The following is a 14238-nucleotide window of genomic DNA, read 5'->3' as shown; positions in this document are numbered from 1 at the left end:
AGGTCCCGAAAAAAAAGGTCGAAGCGCGCTGGAGGCAGCCTTCGCTTTTCTTTCTTCTTTGGATGGACGCGTTGGATATCATGCCACGTACGTACTAGTACCAGGAGTGTGCATCGAGCGCTTCCCTAAATTGCACCGTGACAAAAGGAGCCCCCCACCCCAACCCCACCGCACGCCGATTTCAAATTTCGAAATTTGAATGGGAGAGCCGTGGGGCAATCTGTAACGGCAATAACCACATGCATGGCATTGGCAGCAACGGCCTTGGTTCTCTAACTCACACAGTGCACTAGTACTCCTGGTTTCAAAAGAAGAACCCTGCGGTGACACAACCCTGGGCTGAACTAATCCACGTGACATTTTCTCTTGTGCAATTTTTGTAATACAAAACCAAACTACGTATATACTACTACGATTTCTTTCATAATATAGGTAATGCTTTTTTCTCATGCTAAAGTTAATCTTACTCCACGCCCTCTAATTAACTACCACCACCACAATGGAAGTTTAATCCAGGTTACATTTTCTCCGGTGGCACGCCACGGAATAAACTTAAAAATCCTAGAATTATTATTCGTGAGCACAAGCCCATCTCAGGTGCACTACACAGGGCAGTTTGAATTTTAAGCGATTAGTTAATTGGCAGCCTAAACAGGCAAGTAGCCCCGAGGCAGGAAACTATTTTGAAAGGACAGGGTGTTTTTCCTAATATAGCCACCCCTCCCCCCACCCCTCTTCTTCTCTCCCCGTCGCCCTCCGCAGTCCCAAACCCCAGGGCTCTGTCTGCCGTGCCGGACACCAAACCCTCGCTCGCCTCTCCCCTCCTCCGCACCGCTGCCCTACAAATCCCACCGGAGGCCTCGGTGGTTGTGGTGGCAGCGAGCGAGCTCCCCCGCCGTCACGCCCGCGCCCCGATGTCGAGCAACTCCGCCGCCCCCCGCCGCTTCTCGTCGGCGATGTCGACCGCGACGGCCAAGCGCCCGGCCGTGGCGGAGGGCGCCGGGGGATCCAGGGCGGCGGCGGGCCCCGCGGCCGCCCAGCAGCAGGCCAAGAAGCGCGTGGCGCTCGGCAACCTCACCACCAACGTCGCCGCGGCGGCCGCGGGCAGGGCCGGCTGCGGGAAGATCGCGGTCGTCACGGCGGGCAATGCGGTACGGATCCGCGCCTGAGAGATTGCCTTTTTTGTTTGCTGTTGTGAGATGAAATGGTTGCCGTCTGGGGTTGAGATCGTGGGCCGGTTTAATTCAAATTTTGAATGGCTATTGGTTGGAGAAGGGCACGAGCGCAGGGTGCAGTCGCTCCTGCTGTTGCTTCTGTCCATGGGGTTCTACGGATGGATCAAGTGCATTGCCCTGTTCCTCGGATGGGAAAACTCTCGATGCGGAGATTTGGATGTGGTGTCCATCCTTCGAGGCTACAAGTCAAACGTTTAGTAGTTTTTCTGGTATCAGAGGCGCTGCGATTTATTGCCTCCTGTACCCAATCAGCAGCGTGTTTTGTGCTCTTGAAACTACAGTGTTTCTGGGTTGTCTTTGGCTTGTGATGCTTTCCATTTCATGGATCGCTCATTTTCCACTTTTCCTAAAATTGATTTTGCTTTGTATTGTTTTCCATTTCTGGGACATACTCTGCGATTGCTAATCTTCCATTTTCCCCAAATTTTGATGCCTCTTTTGTGAGTGTTTCTGGCTGCTTTTTTTCACTCAATTTTGCGCCTTTACCAGCACTGCTCTTTCTGTTGCGGATCATATTTCAGCAGTTTGGTTCATTTTCTGGCAAGAATTCTCGCTGAGCGTTTATGGTTAAAATCTTACACTGTGCTAGAACAGTTTAGCACAAAGTTACTTTGGAATTTTATAATATCACTAGTATTATCCACGCTTGTTATCTGTACAATTTGTAATTCAACTTTGCTTACTGATGCATGCGTGAGAGCAAGAGATTTGAAATCGGTTATTTACCCTTTCTGAATTTGTAATGCAGAGGTTGAATTCAACTACCTCAGCTGCACCAGTGAAGAAGGGATCTTTGCCAAGTGCTCGGAATGCAAGCGCAAATCGTGGTTCGTCTGTGAAATCGGCTTCCACCAAGCCAGCTCCTGTCACATCTCGCCATGAGGGCTCCATGCAGAAGGAGAGTGCTCCTCCTCGTAAGGTGCCTACGGCGGTGCCGATTGCCGTGCCTGCCGTTATACCCTTCAGCAGCTTCGTGTCTCCTGGACATTCAGGAGATTCAATTTCCACTGACGAGACTATGTCGAGTTGCGACTCTATGAAGAGCCCCGATTTCGAGTACATTGATAATGGTGACTCCTCATTGCTCGATTCTTTGCAACGACGGGCAAATGAAAACCTGCGCATTTCAGATGATAGAACTGTGGAAGGTTTGTTTTCCTTTCTGAACATTGACAGTTATGTCTAGGGCGTGTGCTCTTATAGTGTATTTTGTTAGACCTTAATGTAGTGCCTTTCTTCTTTCGCAGGAGCTAAGTGGAAGAAGGATGCTGCTGCCCCAATGGAAATTGACAACGTTTGTGACGTTGATGACAACTATGAGGATCCACAGCTGTGTGCTACTCTTGCTTCTGATATCTATATGCACTTGCGAGAGGCTGAGGTGCGCATTCTTTTCTTTGACATCTTCTTTCAGCCTGCTCCTTCAAATGTTAAGATCAGAACAGATTAGTATATCTTCTACATTACATGATGACATGATTATTGGACTTAAAAAACTTCTTCAGTTTGCGCATGTTTCTTAATGTTGCTTGCCCTTTTCAGTTTGTGGTCTAGAGGTCTGTCGGTGTCATCATAGACCTTATTGTCAATTACCAGTAGTAGCAAATTCCAAATGCTTGTTGTTAGTTGCCGAAAACATCAATCATAGATACTACATTAACATTTTCTAAGATCAAGTTCACATAAACGATTAAACCAGCCTCCAAAGAAATTATAAACTAAAGCTATTGTCAGTACATTTCAGAGCACCATACATTAATGTGTTATATTTTTCACATATTGACGTTAGGATGTCAAAAGGTAGTGTTAAAATAATGTTAGGTGGTGTATGATAGAGGAATTCATGCAGGATAGAGTAGCCCTGTTGTAGTAAGACACCCTTTAAGTCGTAATGGAGTAATGTTCTCCTCAATGAACTAAATTAAGTAAAATAAAAATGGATGTGAACTTGATCAACAAAAAGTAGATGTATCCTATATGTCTATATGTTTTGTTGTAATGCTTTATTTATTTCTCAACAGACGAGGAAAAGACCATCAACTGATTTTCTGGAAACAATTCAGAAGGATGTGAACCCAAGCATGAGGGCTATCCTGATTGACTGGCTTGTGGAAGTAAGCTTTTCCAGCTGACAAAGCAAATTTAGTAACAGTTTATAAGACTGGAGGTCACTCTTTTTCATTGTATTAATGCATTACTTCGTGCAGGTTGCTGAAGAATATCGTCTTGTTCCTGATACCTTATACCTGACAGTCAACTATATTGACCGTTACCTTTCGGGCAACGAGATCAATCGCCAAAGGCTGCAATTACTCGGTGTCGCTTGCATGCTTATAGCTGCGTAAGATATTAAGATCCAGCGACTTCATTGTTTATTTATTTTTCATTTACTCTTGATTGGCATTTCATTGTTAGCATACTAATTGTGCTCTTCGATTTTCAGTAAATATGAGGAGATTTGTGCACCCCAGGTAGAAGAATTCTGCTACATCACTGACAATACCTACTTCAAGGATGAGGTTAGTGATATATTGCATCGGATCGTTCAGTGTTTGTCACTTTGTCTCTGCCATTCTCTAATTAATAGATAAACAGGTTTTGGATATGGAAGCTTCCGTCCTCAATTACCTGAAGTTTGAGATGACCGCACCTACAGCAAAGTGCTTTTTAAGGTTTTGCTCTCTTTCATGCATTGGCAAATTTCATGGCTTGTACCAACTGAATCTCACTTTCTCTATTTCTTGCTTACCATAGGAGATTCGTCCGGGCTGCACAAGTCTGTGATGAGGTATAGCTCTCTTGGTCAGTTTCTGCTTGCTTTCTGCAATTCTATGGGTCGCATATTTTGTAGCATTTTACTGATTACTTTTCTTTCTACAGGATCCACCTTTGCATCTTGAGTTCCTAGCCAATTATGTTGCTGAGCTATCACTGCTTGAGTACAGTCTACTTGCTTACCCTCCTTCACTTGTTGCGGCCTCCGCAATTTTCTTGTCGAAGTTCATACTGCAGCCAGCAAAACACCCCTGGGTAACTGCAGCTTTCACAAATCTTTGCAGTATCAAGATGTTGCTTGTTTGAGCTAACATGTACTACTTCCCATTGTGAACTGGAAGCAGAACTCCACCCTTGCCCACTACACACAGTACAAGCCGTCGGAGCTATGCGATTGCGTGAAGGCGCTGCACCGCCTTTTCAGCGTTGGTCCTGGGAGTAATCTTCCTGCAATCAGAGAAAAGTACAGCCAACATAAGGTAACCGAATAGTCTTGATATTATGCCACCAAATTTCTTCAGTTATTAGGCAAGCTTATGCTGATGCTGACCTCCTCTACACCATTCTTTCCTCAGTACAAATTTGTCGGGAAGAAGCAATGCCCAACTTCAGTGCCCGCAGAATTCTTCCGGGACGCGGCATGCTAGGGGATAAAAATGCCCAGGAGTAGTTGCAGTTGCTTACTGAATTCTTCATCTTGTGGCGGGCTCAAATTGGAGCTGCGCCACTGATCCTCGCGGGCAGTATAGCTCCATCCCAAGACATGCCGGTGCCTCGCGCTTGTTTCGGGTGATCGGCAGTGTAGATTCTAGATTGATGCTGATGTCGTTGTGGTAGTGGTATTGTAGTGGTGTGCCTTTTGTTTCCTTGCCTTTTGTTTCCTTGACTTGTCCTTCCTCTGCTCTCTGCTGTTTTCTTTCTTTCTTTCTGTACCTATAGTCTTGAGCCCGGGTTTTTCAGGTGCATGTACATTGGAGAGCGCTGCAGCAGAAGCATAAAACATCTTGTTTGTAATGGCATAATACTTCACTTGGCTGGCATGCTGGGAGGCCCCTCCCTCCCATATATGAGAATGTGGTGTCGTTGTTAGTCTGATATCTTAATAAGAGCACCACATTTTGACAGTGCTAATTCTGAATAAGCTCCTGCATGATGCTGTATTGAAGAAATGACAAAACATTTCATACGGTGCTGATATTGCTCTGTGTTCCAAAACATTTGAGTCTTCAGAGTTGTTTTCAAGATTTCTACTTGAAGCCAGAGGTGATGGACAGCAGAATAGCAGATGGTGGCTGGAGCTTTTGTGTTAGATGTGGTCCTTGACTCACAGAAAATTTAATTTATTTCCGAATATGTCATGGAGATGTTTCTCATCCCCAATGTGCAATAGAAAATTTGTAGGGCTTCCAGAGTACTGTCAACGTGCCGCTTGTTGACCATTAAGTTGCTTGTGAAACGGTCATCTTCGTCTAGTGGCTGAAGACTATAAGGGACATTCAGCATTTGGCATTTACTATGGTAGCATTCCGTTTGTATTCAGGCAATATTTAACATTATTTAGATGTATAACAAGTCTGCAACATACGATATATATCAAAAACTTCGCAGCTTTGCGCAGAGCGTAGTTTAAAAAACCAGACCGAAGAAAATCAGAACTGGCGCCCTTACCGGCATATGATAGAGGCCAGCAATTGGAACTAGCCCTGTGCGTTCGGTTTATTCGGTTTACATGATTCGGTTTATACGGTTTTTCGGTATGTACGGTATTAATACTTCGGTAAATACGGTATGAAATTAAAATACGGTTCGGTTTCGGTATATACCAAATTATTTCGGTATGGTTTCGGTATATACCATAAAAACCAAAGTTGACGCGAATTTGAAAATGACGTAATAATAATTTGCAAATTTATGACTCAAAACACATTCTATTTTACACAAATAGTATATGACTATATATATAAGTATATATGCATGCATTGATTCATCTGTTGATGGTTATGGACGTGCTTAGCATTTTAAAAAGAGAAAAATGACAATGTTACAAGAAAAATGTAGGTGCTTAGTAGTGAATTTGACTCATGTACAAGAAAAATGACAACTTGTACGGTTGTTCATCTCAAGAAATACAAATTTATCTTTTACTTCGGTTTATTCGGTTAACCATTCGTTTTTTCGGTATATACCATAAAAACCAAAGTTCAAATCGGTATGAAAAGTTCATAACATACCGAAACCAGAAACCATAAAAACAAAAAAATCGGTTCGGTTTGGTTTATTTTCGGTATGGTTTTTCGGTTCGGTTTTAAAATGCACAGAGTGAATTGGAACCCCTGGGAGTATCCTACTGTTGCGGGACAATGCCTCGGTCATGGTTTTGAACTAATCACTTATGCTTATGACGGGCCTACCACCTCGGGTAGGAAGAATGACTTCTTCAATGAGCTCACAACACAAAAGCCAATCAATGATGTAAAATGGTTGGCTCTAGGCGACTTCAACTAAATCTACCTGGCTAGAGACAAGAACAAAAGAAACATAAATTGTAGCAGCCTCAATCATTTCCTTCCCGCCCTTGACACATGCGAGCTTAAAGAGATACACCTTCAAAACCATCGCTTCACCTGGAGCAACGGGAGACTGAATCCTACCCTCTGTAAACTCGACTCTTTTCTACAATGCCGAGTGGGATATGAAGTTCAACTTCCATGTGCTCCATGCCATCTCCTCTTTGTTATTAGATCATTGTCTGGTCCTTCTGGCGGATAATAGGGGGCCAAAAGACCGAGGCGTTTCAAAGTTGAGAGTTTTTGGACAAGTATTTCGGTATTCACTGAGATTGTGCAAAAGGCCTGGGATGAGGAGAACGTTCATGAAGAGCTGTGCCAAAGGTTAATTCACAAGCTCAAGGAAATGGGCAGCTACTCGTGAAATGGAGTAGAAAGGTTTTCTCCAAGGCTAAGGTGCACCTCCATGTGGCTCTCCTTGTCATTCTTCGGCTCGACATCGCGCAGGAAACTGATCCTCTATCGACGGAGGATCACGACCTCCGGAAGGGCTCAAGCACCAAGTAGTTAGTCTGGTTGTGGTGGAAAGGGCAAGAAAAAAGCAATATGCTCGCATAGCCAACATCATAGAGGGCAACGCCAACACGAAGTTTTTCCACCTAAGGCTCAACGCAAGACGAAGGGAAAAAAATCACATCCACCGCTTAAAGCGAGGAAGTGGATCGGGCCGATGGTTCACCGGCTGCAACATCAAAGAGAAATTCCTTCACGGGCATTTTGCGGGAACTGTTGGAAGAGCGCCATCTAGCGCTACAAAAAAAAACACTTCCGTGATGGTACGTGTTTGTCACAGTAGGTCACTTTTTTTGTCATGCATGTACATCCATGACAAATTTATGACAGAATCAAGATAGTCATATCTGTGCTGTCGTAGAAGTGTTCCATGAAATTACCAAAATTATCATCACGGAAGTGTCCACTTCCATGACGATAAATCGCGCGTCACAGAAGTGCTTTCGTCAAGGGTGACCGACACGTGGCATCCACCGTAACGGAACGCCGTTAAGCTATCGGGTCAGGTTTTGGATCCGATAACCCGTTAACAGCCCCGACCAATGGGGATTTTCCACGTGTAAAATCATCATTGGCTGGAGGAAACACGTGTCGGCTCATCGTTGGGACATATGTCAACCACTCATTAGACGGAAGGCGCCTATGATACGTCGACACGTGGCACGGCCCAACAGAGGCCCATTCCTATGAAAAGGCCGGCCCGTTTGACTTGGTCAAAAGGTGGCGGGCCGGCCCATGGAAAGCCTGTTAATGGCCTGTTCGCATATAGCCCATTTATAGCCCGCTAACCCAAGACCCGTTACGCCCTATCCGAATTAGGCCCAGTAGCGTCATCTGGGCCATCCAATATGATTCCAGCCCGTTTTCACTTCTGGCCCATGTATGGCCCATGACGTCTTTCGGCCCATATGAGGCCCTATGTAACTCTTGGCCTATTAACGGACCGTGGTGAAACTGGCCCGTAATGAATAGTGTATCACTTTACACCCATTAACGGCCCGTGGTGAAACTGGCCTGTAATGAACAGTGTATCACTTTATACCCATTAACAGCTCGTTATTTCGTTGGGCCGTTTCCAGCCCATGTTATCTTTCGGCTTTCTCAGAGCCCATTTATTCTTGGGCTCATTTCCAGCATTCGTTTACTTACGGCCCGTTACTGTCATTTTCTGCTTGTGGGCCAAATTCAGCCGGTGGTTACAGTCGGCCCGTTTGTGGTCCATTAATATGTTGGTCCGTTTTCACAGCTTCATCAAATACGACCTATTAACGATGGCCCATTACGGTCGGCCCATGAACGGACGATTCCAACTCTAGCCCATTTACGGCCATAATGCGGCCTGTTATTGGCCCATGTTTGGCCAATCGATCATACGGCCCGTATAAGGCCCATTGATGATACGGCCCATAGAAGGCCCATTGTTTGTATGGCCCGTAGAAGGCCTACTATTTCTACAGCCCGTAGAAGGCCCACTGTTTCTACGGCCCGTAGGAGGCCCAGTGTCACTACAGTAAATATTAGCCCATGGTTATTATGGCCTAGTTTTAAAAAATAGGTTATTGCAGCCACTAGTTAACCGCGGAAAAAGAACTGCAATGACTACAAGCAAACAAATAAACAAGACAACAAGGAAATAAGTAAGCAAGCAACTAACGCTAGGCTATCACGGCTATTACACATATTACATCCACTGGGCATCAAAGTTCGCCACCAGTGCAAATATAGGGAACAAAGCAGCATATCATATACACTGGCCGTCAAAATTGGCCACCAGTGCAAATAAACGCGGCAGCAAAACAAGAGCATAACTGAAACAACTTCAAAAGAGCTCAAGAAACGTTATCCTGGGTATCCACCATGCTGGCAATAAGCTTAGCAAACTGATTAGCTTTGTCCTGTTTGGCGCTAAAATCCTCCAACGCTTGCTGTTGCACCAGAAAGTATGCATCTGAATGCTCCAGGGACTTCCGCAGTCCTTCCGCTTCTTGTTGCAGCACAGCTGATCGATGTCTTTCAACTTGTAGTTGAGACTCAAGAAACCGAACTGATTCAAACAGTGAATTTGAATAGCTTGTGCAAGTGGTAGTGGCCAGTAACTCCAACACTAAACCAAGACAGGATGTGTCACTATTCTGAACCTTATCTGCATTACTTCCTTTACCGTTGCTTAATAAGGCACTCTTCCCCAATATTCTGCCAGCATTCTAAAAGAAGAAACAAGCACACACATAACAAGTTTAGCATGTACTAGTATATGAAACTCATTTCGGTGAACCAGTTCATTAGTAAGGTGGACATGATTAAACTACCAAGTCTTCTATTGCCAAGTACCAGTACATAATAAAAGCATCAAACAAACATATATCTATGTCCTATGGTAGCAATGGAATCTTAAATTAGAACAGTTGTTCTTTAGGTTTAGGCACTTGTTCTACATGAACAGAGTACAGTAAGACGCAAGAATATAATACTTAAAAATAGAAAATGAGCTCATAGACCTTACCACATTCTTGGTTCGGGACCAGTACAGAACAAGGCTTTCCCAGTCATCGTCCAGTAAATGTGTCTCAGGAGAACATAAGGGAATTTGATGAGTTTTTTGCCAGCGAAGTACGTTTTCTTCAGGTAATTCCGATACTGCCACCAAGCATTCTTGAAGATAGCAGAGGTATTAGCACATGTTACCTCATCCTGAGTTTCCAAATCGGTCCTTCTCTATAGAGAAAAATGGGAAAATTTGCTATATTATAACCATCATGGAGGTAGGATGCATGGGACGAAGCAAAGTAATTGCCATGAATAACATTACTTACACATAACTCCTGGACAAACACCTGCAACTGTCATTTTCCTTCATCTTCAGTATAATATTTCCAAGATGGGAAGATACGCACATACGATTTAACAACATCAAATGCGATAGATGCTAAATTACGACTAACTGGTTGTGCTTCCTTCACAGGAATAGGTGTACTAACTGGTGGAGTTGGGGTTCACCGTGATAGTACTGGCCCTTTGGGCACTTGAGCTGCCTTACTAACTGCTCTTGTTTGGGAGCTCTATGGTGGAGATGGTGCTGTGTCAACAGGAACTGGGTTACTATCGGCTGGGGTTGGGGTTAGATTGGGTGAAGCTGGTTCTCTGTCCATCGTAGTAGGGTACAATCTGCAAGAGTTTGGGTTATGTGTGGTAGGGCTGGTTCTTGTGCATGTACAACCGGGGTGCTATCTCCACCAAGAGGTAGCACTGTTTTATTTGAAGACCGTGTTTTTAGTCTGCTAGATACTGGCATCACCCACTCCAATTCAAATGGCTGATAAACAGGAAACATAGTTGAATGTACAGACATTGTATGAGAGACAAATGCAATAGATAGTGTGGAAAAAAGAGGGCATATGCACAGGAAGAGTAGTTTAATGTACAAACATTGTCGACAAATGGAAATATAATGAAGAAAATGATGGGCAAGATATCATTCAAATATATGATGCCTGGTTAAACAGGATGGCATTGCACATTTCACATATATTATGGCTGGCTAAAAGACATGAGACTACATAATTCCCATATATGATATAGAAACTAAACAGGTGGCATTACAGAACATGTCTAAACTAAGCAGATGATATATATGATGCCAAAAGTAGGCACTACAAGGCAACATATGCATGATATGACTAACATCATCATGCCAAGGTAGAGCAAACACCTTGGGGGGTAAATAGGAGTGGTCAGCGGCGTCCGAATCCGCCTTAGAACAGATATCTTCCTCTGGATTACAATCTGGAGAGGGGTGGGGAGGGTTTGCCATTGAACCCACCATGGAGCGATGTCTGCATGACATTGTATTGCCGCGCAAAACTCTTCTCTTTTTCTCTACATGTTCAGCATGACTGTGTACAATATCTGACATGCATACGAAAAAAAATATGGTGAGATTATGTAAGGAGAGCATGCAGAAATTTAGAGTGATGGTAACAATCAGTGGATCGATGTTTTTCCGTTGAACCAAAATATCCCTAATGGATCAACGTGAATGCATAGTAATAAGTGATGCAACAAGTGTACAACCTCTTTGCTGTAGTCGTGTCGACCTCAGCATCATTGGGTTGGTCGCTGAAGCAGTTGAGGCAGAGGTGGCTGTCGGAGATGTGGAGGAAGATCTGAGGGCGATGTAGACGGTGTCCAGGACACTGCTCTGTTGTGATGGATCGTTCTGTCGTTGGAGCAGCTCCGGTGAGCCGTAAGACGTCAAGGCTGAAGCAGCACAAGACAGACATCGTCAATCTAAAGTGGGATTCTAATAGCATCTCCAATAGATGATGTAAAATGGATGTAAAATTAACATCACCAAAAACCACCTGACTACAATAGATGAGGTAAAAACTGTTGACTCTAACTTAACTGTCGAAACTGAAATTTACTGTGGAATCTGAATGCTACTGTCGAAACTGAACGCAATGGTAGCAGAGAGGCACTTGACATGTAGTTTAGGGAGGGCCTGCAGTTCATCTTCAACCTGCACCCCCCTGAGCCGCCAGCCACCACCGGCCTCGCCGCCGGCCCCAGTGCCGCCTCGCCGCCCTGAAACAACTCTCCACCGCTGCCTCGGCTAGCCCTCTAGGCCCCCCGCCCCCCACCCTGAACCCTAAGATAGATAGTGGGGTACCTCTCCGGCGAGCCCCCGTCCCCGCTACGGGTGGTTCTTCCTTAACTCCGGCGAGCCCCCCCAACCGCTAAAAATCGACTAACCCAAAAGTCGATTCAGTCGACTGAAGTGTGGCTTAATCGGAGCAGAGCAGCAGCACGAGCGAGGGGGAGAGCAACAGCAGCAGCAGATCCGGCTGGTATGGCCGCCGCCGCCGAAGGGGCCTCGCACTGGGGGAGAGCCGCCGTGGAGATGTCGCCCGCGGCGCCGGCTTCAAGGTAGCCGCTCCATGGGGGTGCGGGATGGAGCACCGTCGGTGCCGGGAGGTCGAGTTAAGGAGAAGGTGCGATGCGATGAGTGTACAACCTCTTTGGTGGCGCCGAGTAGGCCTCGGCTTCGTTCGAGGAGTCGGTGAGGATGTTGCGGTTTCGGTGGAGCAGGTTAAGGCTGCACTGTGGGGATGGAGCAGCCGCGATAGACGAGGCGATCATCGGAGCAGCTCCTTGGAGGTGGAGGACGGGGCGGCTGAACCGGCGGGACAGCGAGATGGACAACGGATCCTCATCCAGGAAGGTGGACGAGGGATGGCGAGCTGGTGCGGTGGACGACGTTGTCGGGGAAGAGGCTCCAGCTGGGCAGCGGTGACGCGGTAGACGGAGGAGGGTGGGGTTTCACGGCTGGAGCGGAGAGGTTATGGCGGCCTGGGATTTCGAATGGTGAAAAGGGGGCGATGGGAGGGGGTGAAACATGACTTAGGAACACGCTTGTCCAAAATGTAGGGTGTATTACAAAATTACCCCCACCGATTTGAACTAGCGGCCTTTTCGGCTTAGTGTTAGAAGGGGGATTTCACGTGTCGGGATTTGGCAGCTGGAGGGAGCTTTCGCGCGCATTGTAATTTCGGGATAGCAAGGCGCGGGTTGTGAAGGTGCCAGTTTTGGGAGCACGATATCTGAATTTTCGGGATATAACAAGACACAGGTTGAATTTTAGGGACAAGCCTAACATGTAGTAATATTGTACTTGTACGTACCAAATCAATTCGCACTTCCCTCAACCAAAAAGAAAACGAAAAAAATAAAACTATTCACACCACACAAAGAGAGAGTCTTGCCCCGTTTTACTATACAAATGCTATTCAAAGCTACTCCCTCCTTCCATCTATATAGGGCCTAATGCGTTTTTTGATGCTAACTTTGACCAAATATTAGAGCAATGATATATGACATGCAACTTACACAAAGCACACCGTTAAATTCGCCCGTGAAAGGTTCTTTCAATGATATAATTTTCACATTGTGCATGTCATGTACTCTTAATCTTGTCAATAGTCAAAGGCGGTCTTAAAAATCTCATTACACCCTATATAGATTGAAGGAGGGAGTATGAATCCATGTTATGTCCGATTAAATTTTTTCGCTTGCTGTATAATGCATGTAACCTAATCATACCAACATTTTAGTGCATTCCAAATGTCTATACTACCGCTGCAATTCGAACTAAATTTGAATTCGTTTCTCTATTTCAATAAGAATCTACAATCATGATTGTTGCCAACTTCAACCTTCATAGTTTCCTTGCTATCCGCCAGATATAAATCAGATGGCCTATAATGCAGGATGGCAGGCACACCATCATCAACAACTCCGTTTTTTATAAGAGTAGAGATAAAATATATTAAATGTACTATACCATGTTCATAACCACACCATGTGTATCACCGTTATATATATTCACACATCCGTCGGTTTGAAACACTATGATAAATTCTTCAAATATCTGAATTCGCTTTTTATAATGAAGTATATATGATCTCTATTCGTCTTTTACACCCACACAACCCTCTTATCTTTGTAGCTAGCGCTAACTTTCTCTTGTGCATGCACACGCCCGCATCCCTCTCACCCTCCCTCAGTATTCTCTAGCTCCATCGCGCAAATTCATCTTTTCACTTTAGGTCGTTCACCCATGGTGTGTGTAGCCCCCCCAACTCCTTCTTTACGGCACACATCGATCGATATGCCTCTCTAGCCAGGTGTGCCTAGCACAAACACAAGCTTCCCCTCTTCTCTTGTCACTGTCCATGCCTCACTCCCACCACTCTTTTCATCGTTCTCGTACTCGCACACTCCTCCCCCTCGATATAGTATGCCTCTCGTACCACCTCCTACATGCATCCCTCTCTCTCTATCCTTCTCCTCATGCCTCATTTTCTTCTAACACACACATGCATGTATACCGATCGATCTCCCAACATATACCTAGATCGACTTTAACTACCCCCCATCGATTGACGTACCTCACAAGTTATGTCTCTCCTTTCTCTTACAAAGGGCAATTGATCTTCCTATGTAGTTACGTCTGCTTACCACAGCCACATCATCCCCCCTCATCATTCGTGCATGCCTCCTGACCCGTCTCTCACACGCACGTGCACAGACAACAAGCAGCCATCTCCTCTCTTATTGATATTGCAGGCGTGCCCTCCGTTTGTCTAGCA

At 45.2% G+C, this 14238-nt stretch overlaps 1 protein-coding gene across 1 annotated transcript; it reads left to right on the top strand.

Annotated features, from left to right (window-relative positions):
• The first annotated feature begins 731 nt into the window (after positions 1-731).
• On the top strand, positions 732-5105 carry LOC123060815 (cyclin-A1-2). The gene is made up of 11 exons (XM_044483657.1): positions 732-1151; positions 1984-2383; positions 2483-2616; positions 3257-3349; positions 3443-3576; positions 3679-3754; positions 3831-3907; positions 3990-4023; positions 4116-4265; positions 4355-4489; positions 4586-5105. The coding sequence occupies exons 1-11, from the start codon at positions 915-917 to the stop codon at positions 4655-4657; spliced, it is 1542 nt and encodes a 513-aa protein (XP_044339592.1). The 5' UTR covers positions 732-914; the 3' UTR covers positions 4658-5105.
• The last annotated feature ends 9133 nt before the right edge of the window (positions 5106-14238 follow it).

Source organism: Triticum aestivum, chromosome 3A (assembly GCF_018294505.1).
Source record: "Triticum aestivum cultivar Chinese Spring chromosome 3A, IWGSC CS RefSeq v2.1, whole genome shotgun sequence".
NCBI classification, from domain to species: domain Eukaryota; kingdom Viridiplantae; phylum Streptophyta; class Magnoliopsida; order Poales; family Poaceae; genus Triticum; species Triticum aestivum.
The sequence above is the reverse complement of the archived record's forward strand: the minus strand, read 5'-3'. Positions and strand labels throughout refer to the sequence as shown.

Excerpts from the sequence above, each read along its gene's own strand:
- LOC123060815 (XM_044483657.1), top strand. The coding sequence starts at position 915 with ATGTCGAGCAACTCCGCCGCCCCCCGCCGCTTCTCGTCGGCGATGTCG. Across the intron at positions 3,577-3,678 it reads GCTTGCATGCTTATAGCTGC|TAAATATGAGGAGATTTGTG; the intron begins GTAAGATATTAA and ends TTCGATTTTCAG. Across the intron at positions 4,024-4,115 it reads CTGCACAAGTCTGTGATGAG|GATCCACCTTTGCATCTTGA; the intron begins GTATAGCTCTCT and ends TTCTTTCTACAG.